At 36.3% G+C, this 15,827-nt stretch overlaps 1 protein-coding gene across 2 annotated transcripts in view; it reads left to right on the forward strand.

The window, feature by feature from the left end:
- Positions 1–889: 889 nt before the first annotated feature.
- Positions 890–15,827, forward strand: part of LOC136037676 (transforming growth factor beta receptor type 3-like) — a gene marked incomplete at its 5' end in the record, with an annotated part of 102,209 nt that continues 87,271 nt past the window's right edge. For both annotated transcript variants that reach the window (XM_065720417.1, XM_065720418.1), the window contains 2 exon segments: positions 890–1,017; positions 14,531–14,713. In XM_065720417.1, coding sequence (XP_065576489.1) covers positions 890–1,017; positions 14,531–14,713 — 311 coding nt within the window.

Genomic DNA, 15,827 nt, shown 5'->3' on the forward strand with positions numbered 1-15,827 from the left:
CAAGAAGGCTGAGTATAATCCATCAAAAATGAATCTTATCGATTTTCTATTACAAAGACAACACTCCATATTTGTTACCTGATAGGTGGGTACTCAGACGATTTACCAATGGGCCGAGGGAACTAATATGTACATGAATTCATTCTCGAATTGCCGTGCACAAGCCTGTAAACGCCAAGAATAAGCAAATCACCTGAACATATAAAGAAATTACACGAAAAATATTAAGAAAAAAGTAAAGATTTGTACTGTAAGTATGGGCTCAAAGTCCCCTCTCCTCAGAATGTGTGTCCAGTCACAATCACTAACAGTTCATTTGTGAGTTCATTTAACGGCTACCCTCCAAATGTTTTTTTTTTGCTGCGGATTATCTCCTATGTTATTTATGGCCGTAGATAAAACAATAAGCCGAACAAAAATGTGATCCGATCCCACCTTCTATGGCAAATAAGAAAAAGAGTGAGGTCACGTTCTAAGGATGAAGAAGGAGAGTTTGACGAAAATTGTGCTTTTTAGCAATCATAAGATCCCAAACGAAAAGCTAAACGTCCTCAAGTAAAGAAGCCAAAGGGGGCTCCCTGAAGTCTCGAGATTTCATCTTTAATGTTTATATTTAATACATCTTAATTTTAATGTTTAATGCATCTTAATTTAATGTTTAATGGTAATGCATCTTTAATTTAATGTTTAGTGCCTTTTTTGTGTATAGAGGGTTTAAATAAATAAATAAATTATTATTATTATTATTATTATTATTATTATTATGTAATTTGTAGGTTTTTTTTTGGCACAGATTAAAATTTTTTTAATCTGTGCCCGACAGATATCTCGGGGGCGGAATGAGAGGAATTCCTTATGTTTAAAATAAAATTCAATCAAATTTTTCCAGGCCCGGACTTGTGTGTGATCCATACCCCACTAGAAACGAAATATATGTCAGCGTGGTTGAACCAACGAAATGTTGTTGCAAATGGTTGTTGGGGCACAGTGAAACCTCAAGACTTTCTTGAAGAAGAGGTGAGTTTAATATTTTTTAGTTTTTGAACGAATGGTTTAAAATTTCTTAGTTGCTACAATTTAATTATTATAGTTTTGGTCAAGGGCATCCAATGAGAAGGGGAGGAAGCCCTTGTAAGAAGTGAAGATAGTTTTATCAAACCCAGCCCCCTCCCCCCATAGAAGGTTCATTTTTCTTTAAACACATTGGAATTGATGGAATTAATTCCAATGGGAATAAGTTTTTTTATGACTATGTTCGGTCATGATATTCTGCCATGAAAAAAATTACATTTTGAAAATCTACACATTTCTCTGGAAAAATTTTCATTCAATACCTACTTCTGTTTCCTTGTAGATTTCGGTAGCTATCCGTAGATGGGTTTGAAATTTGATTAAAATTACCTTTATCTGAAGATGTGTTACCTTTTATAAAAAAAAATTAATTTTGGTTCAGTTCTCTTTTATTTCAGTTCACTTTATTTATAAATCAAATACATTTAACTAATATGCAAATACCCGCCCAAAGAAAGACACGAAAAAGCACTTGCGACTGAACAGGTACATAAAACTAATTTTCTAACCTCCTGATTCTATAAAGGTGTTCTAATCCGTGATTTAGCGTGCTTGCATATAACCGAGGGTGCTTGCATTAATTTTCCTTAAAGAAGAGGTAGATACAAACACATTTGGGAAGAGGAGGGGAGAGATAAATCACTATTTTGTGGGAGAAAAGTCAGATTTTGTTAAATACTGCAAAACTTGTGTACCGCCTTGCTCGTGTGAAGGATTTTTTTTTGGGGGGGGATTAAAAATTAAACAACAGTAGGCAAATTGGAAATTATTGGGAGGGTTGAGCATTTTAAGGTAGTCCTGCAGCCTCTCTCTGTACACGCCTTGCAGCCTCCCTGGCCTGCTCTGTTCATTATTGCATATAATTTAGAAACCATAAACAACCTTTGGGAACGTCATATTTATTTTGAGGTATCACAGGCCATAAATTACGTTCCCCCTTTCTTTAAAGACATGGTTTCCGTGGCAACCTACGGGGAAATAGTTTCCCCATTGAAAATGCAATTATTTCAATGTTAGTGACTGTATTTTCTTGTTAGTCCCTTGGTATTCCAGTGCCGTACAACCGTGGAAATCAGACCGTTCTTGGTAATTAACGGTAAGTAAAGAGTGACCCGTGTCGAAAGGAACCGAAACTCTGAAAAATAAAGATCTAATAACAACAAATACGCCCTGATTTTCATGACAGATTCCATAAATGTAAAATTCATTTCTTTTGAGTTCTAAAACTATTGGCATTAATGAACGATTATGATCTTAGAAAAGGAAAAAATCCCCCCAAATTGGGTGTAACTTAGTGTAATCTATGCCCATCAAATTAACGGAATTTTCAGAATAATTTATGGTTTTTTATGTTTTCACATTCTCTTTCATTTCATTATCGGAAAATTTATTTTCACACATAGTTTCTGTTTGTTTTTAATATCATAACGAGGACTCTCTTCAAGTCAGGGTAAATGTACAATACAACCGCAATTATGGGATTGTAGGCCTCTATGTAACAAAACCACGATTATGAGCACTGGACTCCAAAAAAGGTTTACCACATCGTACTTATGTCTATGTTTTGCTCAATTCTGAGCACCTAGGGATCCCACGTATTTGTATGAGCGTTTAACGATGACAAAACAGTCCATCGCGAAATTCACCTGAGGCACGGGGCCTGGGGCAGTTGCCTCGACGGCTTCCCTGATGACTGGGGGCCACATCAAAATGTTGCCTACTACAATAGAGTTACAGTCAACAACTTCGATTATTTTGCTGTAATTCTAGCGATTTGGAAGGCGTTAATCGATTTTTCATGCATATTAGAATGAATTCATCTCAGTGGACACGTAGTACACGTGTGGTCTAAGCTAATAGACATTTCACTTGACTCACATATCTTCATGGTGGTCTATCAGAGAAATAGAATCCAAGCAATCTCCATCGTCTCTAATCTGCCCAACCAGCGGTCAAGGCTGGGGATTCTGGCGACTGGATATCGTGCATTCTAGATCCACTCTCTGGCACACTTGCTTGAAAAGTCTAGATAGCCTATACCTTTTGTTTTGGTTGTGATAAGTATGGAAATTATAATACAACTACGAAAAATATCATATTGGGGGAGCTTAAAATCTTGATGCGTGTCTGTCAACCATCATTCTATATCCGTCACTCACCATTATTCACAACTAACTAAAAATATTGGTGAGTGGCTCATTTTAGAGTTAAGTTTTTGGCTTTTAATACTTTTATCTCTGCTAATTTTGATCTCATCAGTTGTTGGTTTTTTCCGGCACTGTTAGATTTTTAATTCTTCAAATTTGGGCTTTTATTTCTTTTTCGCTTTCCGCATTGTTTGTTTGTCTTTTTGTTTTTAACTTGTTTGTTTCGTTCGCATTTTCGCTCAGAAAATATTTTTTTTGAACTTTCTTTCATAGGGCTAAAGAAGAAAGGCGGTTGCCCCTCTCGAAATATTTGTCTTGTTCCGCCTAGTATTTTTATTGGCCTTATAAAACCACACTCTCGATCTTCACTATGTTTATTTCTTTATTCTTTTTTCTGCCAGGCGAATGTGGCTTATGAAATTAACTTTTTAGCATGTTTGATAATGAGCACAATACACATATCAAGTTCAAAATTAGCAATAATTAATGCGAGTCTTCTCCCTCATGTTAACATTTGCCTCAACTATTGAAGCATCTTGGGAACAAAAGGAAATACCATATCACAATGTTGAAAGTAATATTTCCCCACGGGTAAAATATTTCGGCGAGGATTTATTATCTTTTATTATTTTCGATAAAAAAAATAAAAAAAATAAAATAAAAGTCATGCAGACACTGGCAGATAAGACTTTCTGCAAATAATGTCAGCGAGTCATTAATAGATCAAATAGATAGATATATATATATATATATATATATATATATATATATATATATATATATATATATATATATATATATATATATATATATATAGGGCCAGAGCCGTTCACAGAGGTCAACCAGGGCAGCTGCCCCAGGCCCCGTTGATGGGGGGTTGCCTACTTCGATCAGATTTTTCAATTTGATTTGGCTTTTTTTGCTTATTTTTGAGTCAGCAGGGGGTGCTGTAATTTATTTAACTCTTGGGACCACTACCTCTAGGAACGGCTCTATATAGGGCATTTTATTTGTTTTCTTGTGCTTTTTTCTTTTTCTTGTACGACTCATACCGTTTTATATGTCATTCTTATCACAAAAGAGACATGGTCTGCTTATTAAACATAACAAGGGGATTTCTTGTTTCTCCTCTTTTAATTTAATCTCACTTGGTCCATTTTTTCATAACTGCGTGTTTCGCTATCACGTTTTCCTTATTTGCTCTTGTAAGAGGCGTTTCTATCTTGAGGCTGACTTGCCCTTGGTATCACTCCAAATATAAACTATCCATAATTCCTCGAAGGGATACTGCTAATCCTCTTCTACTCGTAGAGGGTTATTGTTTGATGGAAATGGAAAGTATTTTGATAGCGATTGCTGATATTTGCTGTAATCTAAAACGCAAAAATTCATATTTTTGCGTATAAGAATTTGAAGCCTTTTATATAGGATTCGTGAATATGATGAAATCGCTCAAGGAAATCCTTTCTTGAGGGGTGTCTCATCCTTCTTTTTGGGGGGAATTACGTAAATTTTCTTGTTATATATTTCAGTTGGCAACTTTGAACTTGTTGAATTTCACAGACTCTGAGCATCAGATTTTTTTTATATCTGTTGCTGTAAAAATACAGTCTTTTAGAGTTTTGGTTACTATTGGCACGGGTTGCTCTTTACTTATCGTTTATTACTGCGAGCTGTTTAGTTCGGGTCTAGTCTGACTGATTATGGGGCATTTTCTACTAGAGACAAGTGACATGAGCTTTTAGAACTTGTATCATTATTTTTTTAAGGTGCATCTTCCCATCCGTATACCAACCTTTGTACAGGCCTCCATAACCGGAGGAGATCGTTTGGGGCCGTTACATAGGTAGGCCTAATCAAGACAGAAATTTAGCGGACACAAAGGTGAAGATCTTCTCACAGACTTCCGGCGGCGCTGATCTCCATTTCATGGCCATTTAGCCAGGAAGTGCAGTGGGGGGGGGGGGGGTAGAAATTCTGTGCTTTCGCACACCCTTCCTGTTTACCTTCCCTAAATTTCTCCAGGCACCCATTAAGAACTGGATCGACTCTGGTCGAGCCTATCGATTCACTGACCCCCGTTCCAAACCAAATAACCAGTGACACCAGGACTTGAACCTCTGACGGTCCGGACAAAGGATTTCAAGTTTAGCGTCTAACCAATCGTCTAAGACGATTAGAGGATACAGAGATCTGTTAAAATTAGTATGCAGTCTACCCATTTCATCGGTAGCAGTGTTTTAACGCCACCGCGGTTTTCCGCGGAAAATTTTCATGCAAATTTTGGCAAAGAGAATGTAAGACAATTAAAAAGAATTTCGTATAGGAAATTCTGTCAAATCCCCTCAATGTAACATTCCCCGTGGAAAATTCACCCCCTCCCCCCGGAAATTTCCCTCTCCAAGGAATATTATCCCTATAAAAATCCACCCCACGCACAAATCCCACCCCCCAAAAATGTGTGTATACTTCCCTATAACAAATACTATACGTAAACAATGGACAAATTTCATAATTTAAAGGCCTCTCCCCGCGGACTGGGGGGGGGCATTTTACCCCTAAAGACAGAGTTATTTGCTCTTTCAACTGTACTGGACAAAATAGCAATATCAAAATCTTAGATCGGATAACTTTGGGGGGAAATGGGCGTAAGAGGGGGGCCAGTTGCCTTCCAGTCTTTTTTGTCACTTAAAGAGAGTACTAGAATAGAGAAAGGGTACTTAATTTCCGCTACAATGCAACCTCTCCTGATCTTCTAGGACAATTGTATTAATACGATCACCCCTGAAAAAAAAAAAAAAAAAAAAAAAAAAAAAAAAAAAAAAAAAAAAAAAAAAAAAAAAAAAAAAAAACATCCTTGATCTGTCTTGTAGCAAAAATAGCAAAAATCCATATTTTTGTATAGGTGTTACCACGCACTGTTGGAAAGAAGAAGTCGTTAATAAATTAATAATCTTGGTCGCGACATTCACTTTCACTGTCTCCGAACCAACATTTGTCATTAAATAGGCTATTGCTGTGAACATTTTTCTGTCATTTGGGCTAATGACAGGGCTATTTATGACCAAAAACCGTATTTGATCTAGCCCTTTTTCCTAGGGTAAATGCTTTATAATTGTTGTTGATTATAATCGAACTTGCTTGATCAAACAGTTCGTGGTAACGAATTGTAAGCAAGGAGCGATCCGGCTCAATAGTAACCGAAACTCTAAAAAACGGAATTTTGATACCAATAGATACATCGGAAGAATTGGATTTATATGCTGATTTCAAATATATAAGTTTCACCAAGTTTAGTCTTATCCATCAACTGTTAAGAACCTAAGAAAATTTGCCTTATTTTCGAAAAAAGGGGGAAACACCCTCTAAAGATCATGAAAATCACACCATCAGATTCAGCTATTAGAGAACCCTACTGTAGAGGTGTCAAGCCCCTATCTGTCAAAATGTGGAATTTTGTATTTTTTGTTAGAACAAAGATCACGGATGCGTGTTTATTTGTTGTTTTTTCTCCCAGGGTTGATTGTATCCGCCCAGTGGTCCGAAAATGTCGCTAGAGGGCTCATTCGAACTAAATTTAAAAGTTTTAGTGCCCTTTTTAAGTGGCGAAAAAATTTGAGGACAATTAGGCCCCTTCCCACTCTCATTTTTCCCGAAACACTGGGTCAAAATTTGAGATAGCCATTTTGTTCAGCATAGTCGAAAAATCTATTAACTATATCTTTGAGGATGACTTAATCGTCCACAGTCTCCGGGGGAAGGGCTGCAAGTTATGATCTTTGCCCATTTTTTACATGTAGTATTGGTTATTGGGGAGCATACAGACGTTTTCAGGGGTGATTTTTTCTAGGGGGGTCAAGGGAGGAGGTTACATGGAAGGATCTTTTCAAAGGGGAGGAGAATTTTTCCATGAAGGGAGCGCCATATTTTCCAGCATTATTTAAAAAACGATCAGAAATTATATTTAAAAAAAAAGTTTTTCAACTGAAAGTAAGGAGCAACATTAAAACTTAAAATGAACAGAAATTGTTACGTACATGAGGGGGCTTGCCCCCTCGTCAATACCTTTAATTGGAACAAAATTCAATAAAGAATTGGAGCAAAATTCGAACTTGAGCGCAAAGACCGAGGTATTGACGAGGGGGGTGAACCTCCTCATATACATAATAATTTCTGTTAGTTTAAAGTTTTAATGCTGCTCCTTACTTTCAGTTGAAAAAATGGGTTTTCTTACTTAATTTTCAGTATGTGTAATCTATTGCTGTTGATGGTTTAATGATCGTAATAAAACAGCTTTCTACATGGTAAACCATGTGTGTAGACCATTTCATAAGATGAAAATGCAAATACTAGTGAAACTGTAGTGAAAACTGTATAAATAGTGAAATAGTAAAATAGTATGTAGTATATAGCAAATAGTAAAATAGTAAAATAGTATATAGTAATTAATAAAATAGTAAAATAGTGTTAAAAATTGTGAAAACTGCATGATGCGCACTTTTACCTTAAGTACAAAGGGCAGTGGAAATAAAATCTAATTAGGTACGCTACTTGTTAATAATATGGAACACACCCAAGAAGTCAAGTTAGGATAATCCTAATGAAATATAACCTTCATATAAGCTTTAGTTTACATAATAATATAATTGAGCTGTATATTTGCACACTAGGGGGAGGGGGTAAAGTATTTTGACAGCGCCCCTAACCTAAGCTAACCCTCTAATGTGCAAATATATAGCCCAAATTATACAAGTCCAATGCATTGTTTCATCCATCCCTTGTTTTTGTAGCTATGAAACTGGTTTTCTGAGATGTAACCTAGGCTTGATTCTTGAAGGTGTTTCCAGAACCGACAAGTACATGTAATTGTTTAAATTGGTTTAATACAAACTAATGTAACTATACGTATCTTTAAAAATTAGAAAAACCGAGATTCAATTTTTGATTAAGTTTTCCGTATACAATTATGCAGCTTTGTACTAGTGGACACCAAATTAAAAAAAAAAAGAACAAAAGAAATATGAGTGAAAAGTCAGCAAAAAATAAACTAACATTATATGGCACCAAAAAGCTTAAGAAGCTCTAGCTTTCTTTTCTGGACCACCAGATTGCTGATGTTTGAATTTTTGCGGACCAAAAGCTTTTTCAAGTTAACTAATTAGTTTTGATTTGTTTTATGTTTTAACGCGATAACACTGACGAAAAGGTGATACTACTCAAAAAACTTGATAATTTTGAAATAATCATAAGAAAAATCATAGAAAATCGCGGCTTCAGAAATCTACCGTCTACCTTGTCACGGTGATTGCAATAAGGACGATGGCAAAATGTTCACACTTGCCTGCGGCGTGGAGGGATGCTAACTTCCCGCCACCTCGCTCGGAACGCCAAGCGTGCTGCACATTTCCGCTATGCTTGGCAGACTTCCACCGTGCTTGACACAGTCTCCAAAACGCTTGGCACAGTTCTATCACACTTGGCATGCGCCACCTGGTGCACATGCTTTCTGAGAGAGAGAGCCACTCTTCCACCTGCGGATGCATCTTGCGCGTTGTTGTTCGTTTGTTGTTTGTTCGTACTCCTGGGCAGGCTGCCCACTGTGCACGTCTCCTCGATTTTATCAGAGCCTTTCAGGGCGAAATGTGTTCCACATCTTGCTTGTTCTTGCTTAGGTATTAGCCGTTGACTTAATCCTTTTCTTCGAAAAAAAGATGTAAATCCAGTGGTGTCAATTCACAAAATGTAGGGGATGGGAATTTATTTTCAAAATTTAGGATGGGCAATGTTATTTTTTCGATTTTTTTCATAAAAATCCCGGAAAAAGATATTTTCCCATGAAAATAACAAAAGGGAAATACTTATGAAAATCCAAGGAGGACGTTTGCTCCTTTCACGAATTGGTTCCATTTTGGATTTCCAAAGACCAAACACGTAAGCTGGAACTTATTTCCCAGCGTTAGCGCCTGCCAAAGATGACCACACAACACCCTCGACTTCTGGTCGTACGATTTGTCCAACCAAATTCATGAAATCTATTTGTTATCCTCGTTTGTATACCGTAATAGAAGCTGACGCAACCCCTTTTTGAGACCCACTTCCTGAATTACTTGAAATACACCTAATTTTAACCCTTTTGTCGGTAAGATATAGACAATTGCCTTTTGTGCCCATCCCAATTTGCCAAAATTAAACTTGGCGAGAGTGAGGCCTATAATTACCAAGTACCGCATATACACCAGAGTAAATTGACCGTGCAGTTTATCAGAGACATCACAAATAGCTTTGTGATACACAATAGTACTTAGAAGGTACTCTGGTTTTGTTTTTATTAGATCTAAATTGTCAAAAATCTGTTCTTGTAGTGCTGTAGACTTCCTGAGTCAGATTTTAGGCACAAACTTATATATATATCAAATACTTGATAGTTCAATTTATCAATGGTGTGATAATGTGTTGTAACACAATGACAAAAGGCTGTTGGTATGTTGATTAATATAGCAATTTTGAAATTATGATTTATGATTTAATTAACTTCAAAAACTTTTTACAATTTTAAATTGCATCGTAGTCTTTCGCAATAAAACCTGCCGGAACCGCTCATTCGCATCTGTTTACCGACTGATGATTCTAAAAGTTAGATGAGGCACTAAGAGGTACGAACTACATTCTTATATAAGAAAAAGGGTACTTCCGTACGATCCAGAACACACTCAAGAAGTAAAGTTAGGTCAATCCTAATAAAATATTCCAAAATATAATGAAAATATAATACTTTAGTTTATATAATAGTATAATTTGGGCAATATATTTGCACATTAGGGGGGGGGGGTTAAAATAACCTAACCTTACCTCCTCCCGCTAATGTGCAAATATATAGCCCAAATTTTAAAAGACTGATGTGTTCTGTCCCGTTATTTGTCTGTGTGGCTATGAAGCCTGAAATATACCAAAATATAATGAAAATATAATACTTTAGTTTATATTATAATATAATTCAGGCAATATATTTGCACATTGGGGGATGTGGGGTAAAGTAACCTAAACCTACCCCCCCCCTCACGCTAATGTGCAAATATATAGCCCAAATTTTACAAGCCTAATGCGTTCTATCACCCGTTATTTGTCTGTGTGGCTATGAAACCGGTTTTTATAGATCTTACATTCAGCTAACTTCTCGAGTGTGTTCTGGATTGTGCGAAGTACCAAAAAAAGTACTACGTCGTAAAAGAAAAACAACTTATTCTATAATAATTAAACTAACTTATTCTATAATCAACAAAGCTTTTACATTCGTAAAATAAATGTTCACATTAACAACCCAATCATAAATAAAAATAGATGAGGAAGACTAATTGGTGGTGGGTAATGTTTTTGCATGTATCTGTAAAATGAATATATCTTATCTTCTTCCGGACTAGCTGTCGAATTTACTACCGTTTTGAAGATTTCATATTGAGGAAGTTCCACAAAATTTTACAAAATTTGGCGATAAATTTCTATTAGCTATTTGAAAATAATGTCATTTTTTAAATAAATAAATATATTCGCAAATTTGATGGCAGGCCGTTAAGCCTCTACAGAACAAAAATCTTAATTTGCATTTTTTCTAAATTTGCACAAGAAGAAAATATCACTTGAATAATATTTATCAACTTCCTTCTTGAATGTCAGTAGGTTTGTGGAGCAGATTACTCTTTCTGGTAAGTTGTTCCAATGCTGAACAACTCGGTTGCCGAAAGTCCATCGGCCCATGTCCTTGTAAAAGCGTTCCGTACTCACTTTATACTGATGTCCCCGAAGATGATTTTTATTGAACTGTACGATTCTCTGAGCTTGTACGTTATCATAGGCTCCATCGCAGAGCTTGTACATTTCAATAAGATCACCACGATGGAATCTATAGGCGAGGGTTGGGATTTCAAGCTTTCTAAGCCTCTCTTCGTAGGGAAGGGAGCGTAACCTGGGAGAGAATTTAGTTATCCTCCTCTGAATATTTTCGAGAGCATCTATGTCCTTGTTGTAGTATGGTCTTGTAGAACAATGTCCATACTCAAGAATCGGGCGGACAAGGGACTTATAGAGCGTAGCAAGCATTTTGTCGTCCTCACACGAGAAGTTTCTTCTGATCATACCAGCAACTTTTGAAGCCTTCTTGAAGACAGTTTCATAGTGGCTACTGAAGTTCAGTTCAGAATCCACTAAGATGCCTAGGTCTCTTTCTTCTTTACTAAGAGTGAGTGCAGCAGAACCAAGAGGTATGAGGACGAAAAATTTTGTGGACCCAGAGTGGGGATATGACTTTTCTGGGTATTGATTTCCATGATCCACTTCTTCATCCAGTCATCGATTCGTTGCAGATCCGCCTGGAGGTGGTGAATGTCTTCACATGACGAGATGACACGATAGAGCTTTGTGTCGTCCGCGTAGAGAAGGATGTCAGATTCAACTAGGTCGTTGAACTAGCAACAGCAACAGCACAGGTCGTAGCACAGCAACGACCCCTCAACTAGGTCGTTGAAGAGAACGAAAAAAAAAATGAAGATACGAAATTGCATTTTTTAAGGTCTAAGCTGTGGAATCTTTTGAATTTTTTCTATAAAGATGAGAAGTGTGTTTATCCAAACGCGTGACACCAAGTTTTCAGAGACTATATCTTGTTTCCAGCCGTTTTTTTGCGTCTTAATATGTTTTTCAAGCGAAATTTTCCAACAGCTCTCTATCCTAACAAAACGATTTTATATTATATTTCATTGATAAACCTTCACAAAATTCCACTTCTAATTTTGGAATTTGCCATAGCTCCTGGTTAGTTCTCATGCTATAATTGAATATCTATGCAAATTTGTAGTCATTTTAAAATCAAGCTTTGGCAAGTCACTTTCGGGTTGGGTTCGTATGGGAACATTATTGTATGACATAGTTTTAATAAATCAATGGTACAGATAAGAAACAAAAATCTGTGAACCTTTTAAAAATAAGAATTCAAAAATATTCTTCAGTGTTGAAACGATTTGATAGTTCTCGTTAATAGTTGAAAATCTATTAACTTATATGTTTTGAGCCTAAAAAGTTTTAAGCTTATATGGTAAATGATTATTTGTTTTTTCTCCTGCTTTTTATCATTTTACCGTGTATATAATGTTGGCTAGCAGCTCATATTCAGGACTGGAATGAACTTCAGTAAGAGTCTGGTTTATGGCCTCTTGAACTGAATTGATTTAAAAAATTTTCCGGCATTATTTTTTATTTTTATTACTTTTTATTGATTTTCTCTAGCCTCACAAACTCATCTCTTTTTTGTTAATAAACTTGCAGTTGACACACCTGTCAACAACCAGAAAAAAAGCAAAAATTTGCGGAAGTGATAGGCAACCATTTTCTCTTGAGTAGCAGTAAAAAAAACACAGTTAATTATATTCGTCTAAAAAGGCCGGCTTATAATTCACACTATAACAAATGTCTCTCGCTCAGGGGCGTATACAAGATTTTTTAGGGAGTAGGGTTTACGAAATCATTTTTTTGGGGGACTTTAAAAAAAAACTTTAAAAATGCATCAAATTTTCATTTTTGTTACGTTTTTACGAGTCGGCAAAACATTTGGGGGGGGTTCACACCCCCAATCCCCTCCCTGGATACAGCCTTGATCCCGCTCTATGTTTTCGGGCTATATTTCAAGCACTAGTGCAATTTTTGGGTGGGGGTGGGACCAGTTTTGAAAGAGAAAACCACAATCCGAAAATTATAGGTTTATAAATTCTAGGAGAAATCTCGAGAAGTCAGTAAATGCGTAGTTTTTTTCGAGGGGGTGCGAATTGACTCGTGAAATCATCAGACTTTTTAACAGAATTATTGTGAATATTCTGCTTTCAAACCACTACATTTGCAAACATTGGATAGTCTCGTTTTTAATTAAAATTCTTTTTTTAAACCTACCCAGGCGAGGAGTCATGTCCTAGCTTTCTCGTATTTGTACCTTCAGCATAAAGAAGCAGGAACAGACCCTGAGACGCTGACGTCAAGATAAAATATAGGCAGGGAGGTACAGGAAGCAGTTTCGAAGAAAAGTTGCGCAATTCAGGGGGCATCGTCGAGGCTGTTAAGTCGGTTTTACTTTCGACAAATAGTACGAACCCCTTGCACCGAGGTGATTTCCCTTCTTCTGTTGCAATTCTGTGAAGATTTACGGCAAATCAAAGGGCTCTTTGATAAGGGATTGTTTATTAGACAAGGGAAAGCAGGTGTGGCGTTTATATTTAAAGCAGACACAAGAGTGCTTTTTTCGAATAAAGCCCCTCTGTGAACACATTGTATTTTGTCTTGTACTCTTGAACAAAACTTCTAGATATATTCAACCTCTATGTCAGTTCATGCTCAGGGATAACCTGGGGTAGAGATAGACAAAGAAGGTGCTTTTGTCTCTTGTTGGAGGCGGATATACGGCCCAAAGCACCCTTGACAGCAGGGAACTAGTGTCAAGTGGTCAGTTTGGTTGGAATAAAGAATTGTTGTACTATGTAATAATGAAGATGAATGTTGAGAAGCACGACTTTTTAAGAGATAAGGAGGAGGGGCAAATAATATAAGGTCTACCACTCGCATAATTAGTAGTTTAGATTTAGAAACTATTTTTTGCAACATTTTAATTTCTTTTGAATATGTATATACGTGTTAAAGCTTCTGTATATAAAAAAGTGAAAAGTACGCTTAGCCTACATTTCTGTAGCTTATGATTACAAACTACACACTTATTACGGGTATAAACAGTGGAAACAACTTTGTTCAAAAACAGAAAAAAAAATCGATGAAAAGCAATTAAAAATTCAACAAAACTGTGTTCCGTTTGACGATATTGCCTTTATTCAGCTGTCAGTGTCTATAGAAAAAGTTTACCTTTCAAGGGAAATCCTCATACTGATAGCCTAAAGATCCGATTTCAATAAAATATAAAAGTTTATAAATAACTATACCCAGGGAATATAAATCTTAAAGCAGGTGTACCTAGGGGGCGTTACCGGTTTTGACAACCCCCCCCCGCTTAAATATTTCTGTGACTCGTAAAAATGTAAAAATACTATTTCTCAATATATATATATATATATATATATATATATATATATATATATATATATATATATATATATATATTGATATATATATATATATATATATATATATATATATATATATATATATATATATATATATATATATATATATATATATATATATATATATATATCAGTAACGCTTTTGCCCAATTATGTTATTCTTAATTATGGGATAAATATTAATTTATTCACTTCTAATTTTAGATCCATATACTAAGGGTAAATCATCCCTTAAATGAAATTGAATTGAAGCTGGAAGGTGAATGGTTTACATCCTCTGATGGCCCTCCGTCAAAACTGATTATATTATTGGATTCTTCGTCGCCCCTTCCCTGGAAGATAAAAGGACATAGTCCCGTCCATAATGGTCGCAATGTTACTCTCCTGGTAAGATCAATCTTCTAGCTATATTTCCGATTTTGTAGACAATCGGGGAAGCCCACTGGTACACCCCGTCTTAATTGTTATACCTGCTTCTCTAAGTGTTGAATAATCGTGATAAAGACCCTTCAGTTTTGGACAATATCGTGAATAAGATTATTGGCGCTAATAACACTCAAGTATACTACTACTACTACTACTAATAACTCACTGCAGCACCAAGCCGCCTGAGGCCAACACAGCTACGCACGCTCCTCCTCCAACCTAATCTATTTAAAGCCTCCCTCTTTACACCCTCACAGGAAGTTCCCATTTCCTTTAAATCTTTATTTATGACATCCCCCCAACCCAGACAAGGACGACCTGCTTTCCGTGTAGCCCCAGACGGTTGGCCAAAAAGGACAATCTTCGGTAATCTGTCAACCTTCATCCGTAGAACATGGCCTAGCCATCTCAACCTTTCTTTCATTATAGCCCCAGAAAGCGGGATTGAACCACACTTTTCGTACAACCTACTGTTTGAAATACGGTCAGTCAGCCGGGTACCCAGAACAATCCGTAGGCAATTTCTCTGGAAAACATCTAGTAAATTTTCATCTGCTTTTCGGTGTGCCCATGCTTCAGAGCCATATTTGACCACTGTCATCACTGTAGCTTCCAATATTCTAATCTTGGTTTGTAGACTTATCTTTCTATTCTTCCAAACTTTTTTTAACTGTGAAAAAACACCCTGGGCCTTAGCTATTCTACTTTTACCATCTTCACTGCTCCCACCATCTTTACTAATAATAATACCAAGGTAACTGAAGCTCCCAACCTGATCAATCTTTTCGTTACCTAATGTCACCTGTTCATCTTCACTTATTCCTAGCCCTAGTGACTTAGTCTTCTTAACATTAATTTTCAAGCCTATTTTAGCACCCTGAACTCGTAAAACCTCTAAAAATTCATTCATTTTGCTCACACTTTCATCTAATATGCTTAAATCATCAGCATAATCTAAGTCCAGGAGTGTTCTTACTCCCCATTTGATTCCATGGTCTCCAATTGCCTTTCCTGTGCTCCTTAAGACGAAGTCCATCAAAATGATCCATATAAGGGGGGTTTGAACACAACCCTG

The sequence above is a fragment of the Artemia franciscana genome, chromosome 17, assembly GCF_032884065.1.
Source record: "Artemia franciscana chromosome 17, ASM3288406v1, whole genome shotgun sequence".
Classification (NCBI taxonomy): Eukaryota; Metazoa; Arthropoda; class Branchiopoda; order Anostraca; family Artemiidae; genus Artemia; species Artemia franciscana.